The sequence below is a fragment of the Oryctolagus cuniculus genome, chromosome 7, assembly GCF_051225735.1.
Source record: "Oryctolagus cuniculus isolate XC-2025 breed Fujian yellow rabbit chromosome 7, ASM5122573v1, whole genome shotgun sequence".
NCBI lineage: Eukaryota > Metazoa > Chordata > Mammalia > Lagomorpha > Leporidae > Oryctolagus > Oryctolagus cuniculus.
In genome coordinates, this window is record NC_142873.1 from 122,656,601 (window position 1) to 122,662,009 (window position 5,409).

The 5,409-nt window shown below is 38.8% G+C and overlaps 1 protein-coding gene across 2 annotated transcripts; it reads right to left on the reverse strand.

Moving 5' to 3' along the window:
* Window positions 1-284: 284 nt before the first annotated feature.
* CDKN2C (cyclin dependent kinase inhibitor 2C) lies at window positions 285-5,134 on the reverse strand. Of its 2 annotated transcripts, XM_002715103.6 has the most exons (3): window positions 4,980-5,134; window positions 4,370-4,509; window positions 285-1,012 (listed from the first exon to the last, which is right to left on the reverse strand). In XM_002715103.6, the coding sequence occupies exons 2-3, from the start codon at window positions 4,496-4,498 to the stop codon at window positions 635-637; spliced, it is 507 nt and encodes a 168-aa protein (XP_002715149.1). In that variant the 5' UTR covers window positions 4,499-4,509; window positions 4,980-5,134; the 3' UTR covers window positions 285-634. The 2 variants fall into 2 exon arrangements, with proteins under 2 accessions (XP_002715149.1, XP_089156836.1); XM_089300710.1 differs by lacking the exon at window positions 4,370-4,509.
* Window positions 5,135-5,409: the final 275 nt, after the last annotated feature.

Here is a 5,409-nt window from a genome sequence, read left to right on the forward strand (position 1 = left end):
ATATTATTTAATCAATTGTCTAATTTTGTGATTTAAAAAACCAACTATTGATAAGAACTTCCAAGGTGGCATTTTCTTTTAAAACTAGCACCAAATAAAATCCCTGTGAGGGGGCAGTTGAGGAGAGAAGAAAAGAAATAACTGATAAAGAGCATATATCTAGTTTTCCAATTGGCCTACTTTCTAATGTTCAGACTTAAAATATCAACTTTCAGTACAGTGCTCCTTAGCAAATGGCAAGTTATGTGTGGGTATAGAGGAGTGAAAATCACAGCAAAACACTGTCCTGTTCTGAAAAAGTGTTTTAATTAGGTAAAAGAAGCATCAGGACAAACCATTTTAAAAACAAAGTCTCCATGCTGGGTATTGAGATTGGCAAAGGGTAGAGCAAGGGGGAAAAAAATCAAAGAAAGATAAAATATTCAGAAGAAAGCCAAAGCTATTCGCAATTACACATTAGACTTCAGGATTTTGCAGGTGAAAAAGATGTTGCTTAAAGATTTCCACTTACTAGTTTCATTTAACTAGCTGCTTAAAACATGACAAAGCCGTATTTTAACAAACGGTATTAAAACAACACAGCCAACCAACTGACTGACAAAGTAGAGGCAACCTGGGACAGCCCTCCCTACATTCACTGCAGATTTTCAGATCCCCCCGCCCCATTTGCCTCCATCAAGCTAACGACCTCGTTCTTCCCATAGAGCCTGGCCAAGTCGCAGGCGGTGTCCCCCTCGTGGTTCCGATGCCCGACATTGCTGGCCGTGTGCTTCACAAGGAACTCCACCACCGGAAGGTGACCTTCTTTGGCAGCCAAGTGCAAGGGCAAGTTCCCTTCATTATCCTCGATGTTAACATCGGCTTGAAACTCCAGCAAAGTCTGTAAAGTGTCCAGGAAACCTGCTCTGGCTGCATCGTGAATGACAGCGAAACCAGTTCGGTCTTTCAAATCGGGATTAGCGCCTCTAAGTAGTAGTCTCCTGGCAATCTCGGGATTTCCAAGTTTCATAACCTAGAAGAGAAGTAGAAATGGTAGAATCCTTCAGGCGCTCGGGCTTCAGAAATTAACTAACCGCCTTCCATTTATGTGACTATTTTGATGAAGTTCTATGGGAAGATCCATAGGATGGAGTTTGGAAGGGCACATTTGCAGGAAAGAACTAATAGATAAAAGTAGAAGAAAAGTTCTAAAAAATTGAGCTACTTTGATGGAATGTCTTAAAGGGGACCAAAAGTAGAATCAACTGATCAATAAAAAAAGATCTGTACAGTCTATATATAATTTACTAACAACTCAGTTCTCGATCTTCCACGAAGACTTGTGTGGTTTCATGAATTTATTAAAATGAAAGAAGTGGGATTTGGGGTTTAAATAAGGGTTTCCTTCTGTTTGCTTGTTCTTGCTCAATGAATCTTTCTGAGGTATTAATGAAATGAATAATAAAATGAAATGTAGATAAAATTTATTTTCTAAATAGCCACTGAAAACAAATAAGGATGGTAAGTTTCTTTGAACTTAAAAATTAGTGTTTCAATACATGAGACTACCATCTACAACACTGATCTATCAAAAATTGAGACAATATTTTCTTAAAGGATTAATTTTCACAAATTCCCTCCAAATAGATAGTCCCAAACTTCCATGTTATTAAAAAGCATTTTTCTTCACAAGTTATTTAATATTGACTACTAAGTGTATTCAGTATTTAGGATCCTTCATTTCAAATTACAAAATGTTACTGATTATTAAGGTGTTAATAAGGAACAGCGTTCTATATTGCTTATTAAATCAATTTATCTAAAACTAAGTTCATGATATGCTTTGCAGTAGACAGGAAATGATTTTGTGGCAAACTGTTCTTGAAAGGAATGAAACAGTCATCCTTTTATATTACTTATTGTTTCTCAGAGTTCTGAGTAACCTCTTGATTTTCAAGTGATCAACAGAAGAAAAAATAAGATGCCTAATGTAGGTTTTGGGTCACGGGCAGCTTTATCTTGTGATTTGAACTCATTTAATAATCAGCCGGTGACCCCATCTTATTTTCTTTTGTAGTTATTATAAGTATTTAGGAATGGCTGTTTGTATAGTGCCAACATTTTACACTTGCTATCAACATACAAATAATCACAACTCAAAGACTTATCTGTTGTTGCTTGAACATATTTCACTCTAATAGTAGGTCTCTATTAGTCTCTCATAATTATAAAATATCTTGTACAGCAGCATGCAAGTATAAAATACATATGATTTAGTTGTGAAAATATTACTCTCATTAATATGCTAGAAATTATCAGCATTTTAACTGGTTTCATTTATATTTAGATATATTCATAATGATCTAAATTTATAATAAATACAGTGAAGAATAAGACATTCAAATGCTTATGAAATTAAAAGCTAATCCACTGGAAAATACAAAGTTGATCTATCTCTTTAAAATGTTTAAAATAATCACAAGGTAAGTAATAAAATATATTTAGAATACATATTTTATAAATTCAAATTATATAGATGGCCAAGATACTAAGCTTCCTCGTTGATAAAACTCTATTGAGTTGTAGCCCTTCCTTTAGGAGAGTGGTAAAAATGACACATAATTTATTTTTTAAGAACTTCAGTGAAACACATTCTTTGGTTATTAAAAATTAATACAATATAATTTTTGCCAGAACTGTCCTTAAAGTTTTAGTCACATTTTAGGGCCTAAAATGAAAAAAATAAGAGACACACCTTGGATCTTCGTAAAGCAAATGTACGATTAAGGCCTTTGACATTATCCTGATTGAAAAACTTACACTAGGAAAGGCGAAAAAGCTTTTGCAATTGAGTTCAATAAACAAAATTATAATAAAAGAAAATTTGCCATCTTTCACAGAAAATATTAGTGATATTGGAGATGGTTTTGAAGAAAGTTCTTTCTTGAGTTATGACACAACTTCAGAATCAGGATCATGCATACTGAAAATAAGCCTTTAGCCTCCTGTTTTTGTTTGTGTGTGTGTTTCATTATTTGTACTACGACTAAGCTGCAATAAATGGGTATTAGTATCTTAATAAATTTTCAATATAAATAAGATTGCAGAGTATATTAAAAATATGTGTGAAAGCTTTTTAAGAAATAGTATTGATCTCCCAGTCTTTTTGTTCGTCAAAAGTCCTGTAAGATCTTATTCTGAACATGGGTTAAGTGGCTGATTCTTTGTGAGATTTATATAACCTCTTGAGTTTTCAATATATTAAATTTGTGGCATTGCTATCATCACCAAATCTATTTAAAACTATTAGGTGGCAAAAGGGAAAAAAAAAAGTTCTTTCCCTAAATAACCTACCTGAAATAACAAGACAAATAATTTAGTATCTGCATAAATCTTTCTTAATATTGAAATTTTTGCAAGGCCAGCATATTCTGATTTAAAATGTACAGACTGAATGGACCTCGTCTGTTAGCAGTGTACGTCTTGCCACTTAAATTTCTAATTCTTATAATTGAAACAAAGCCCAGCTTCAAGTGTTGCATTTCCGAACAAGAATAGTTCATAAGAATGTCATCAGAACTCTGATAAAAGCAACAATTTGAGATTAATTTGCCATTTTTCTGTTTCTAAGCCTTTCAACTAAGTTACTCGACAATGTTTAGAGAAGGAAAAAAATTAATCAGGTACAATACTTGGCAGCTGGACATGTGTCAATGTTGCCTGTAAATTTAATTACTGAAAATTAGAGCATACCACGGCCTGACCACAGAGAGAAAAACACAGCAATGAGCTCTGATTAGAAAATTCAACTTTTCATTCCTCCTCACTCCTGAATGAGTGGATGGTATCACACTAGCTGTGAAATGTACATCCTGCCCTGGTGCCCAGGCCACCCATTCCCAAGGAGGAAAAGCCCTTTGTCAAAATGTGAAACATCTGAAGGAAAAACACCCTTATTAGTAGTCAAGAAAATTAGCGTCAAGGTCAATTATTTGGGGGCTAACTATGTTAAACCACTAATACCAGTATATTTACTTCAAATAATGATCATAATGTGTTTACATAGCTGTCTAAAAACAAAACAAAACCAACAAACCTCGGCGCTGCTGTGACTACTCTAAAATCCCCCACCGTCACAAAAACATTCCAAAAATTAAGACCAAACCTGGCATCCACTTGATATCGAGGATGTTATTGCATTTAACGAGTTCGTTCAAAGTACGTCATTTTGGAGAGTTGGATCCATTTAAAGATATAAAATATGGCAACCAACTAGGTTTAAAAACAGTGAAATTTCGTACCCCTGAAAGCTTAAAAGCTGTCATTCTAGAAACCCGGGTCACGTAGGCAACGTTATTAACCTGTTTTCCCCACCTCTCTGGATACCAACCTGCAGCGCAGTCCTTCCAAATCCATTTTGTGCATTGACGTTTACATTATTTTGCAACAAACTAGTTAGTTGCTCTAGGTCCCCCCTGGCAGCTGCGGACGCCAACTCGTTCCCCCAAGGCTCGGCCATTCTTTAGGGTCCTGACGATCGGGAAAAGATGAATTAGTTGTTTTCCTTTTTCCCCTTTCCTTTGCTCCTAATCAGGCTGCATGATGGCATCGGAGACTGACAGAAGGACTGGGATGGTTAATCTGGAGTAGAGCTTGGTAGTAAATACTAGTAAGATCTGCCTGCCAAAAGCCCGCCCCTCGATTCACACGTGATTATTCAGCAAAACTGAGCCATTGGAGAGGGGCTCCTCTCCTTGCTTTTTCAGCTTAACCCCTATGAAGAATTCTGGTGATCGAACAGAGACACACAGACAAACGTACATTCCTGGTTAATTGCTCTGGACGTTAAGATGTAGGCAGAGCTGTCACGTACCTACGCTGCAGCTCTCCAGGAGGAACGTGCGTGGAGACTTAAGGGACTGGATCAGGGCAGAAAATACCACGGAAGAGAAGACACGGCGGGTGGGGGGGAGCGGGGGGAAGAAAAAGTGTTAACCCACCCTTGTTCACGGTGGTGACTTGAGCCGAGCGAGCCAGAACTGCAGGGGCAGGTCCTCGGAGAGACTGGGTTTCCATCCGTCTAGCCCAAGGGGTAGTCCTCAATCCGGTGCTGCAGGGAGAGCGCCGCGGTGCTGACGTGCTCCGGGGGTTAAAGACGATCGCCAAAGGCAGACGGCAGTAGCAGTTCCGTGGCCCTCAAGTTACAGGTCGTGAGGACTCCCCAGTGTTCTCAGCTTCTCCAGGGCAAGCCCGTAGCTCCGTCCGGGCCGAGCTGCGAGCTAACGCCGTGCAGGAAGGCTCCAAAGCCCGCCGGCCGGGCTGCCGCAGCCCCGCCAAGCCTCAGAGGCCGTGGGAGCCCGGCTCGGCGCGCGTCTCCGGAGGGTGCCGGGCGCGCGGCAGGCCCCCGGCAAGCCCGTCATGCCGGCCCCC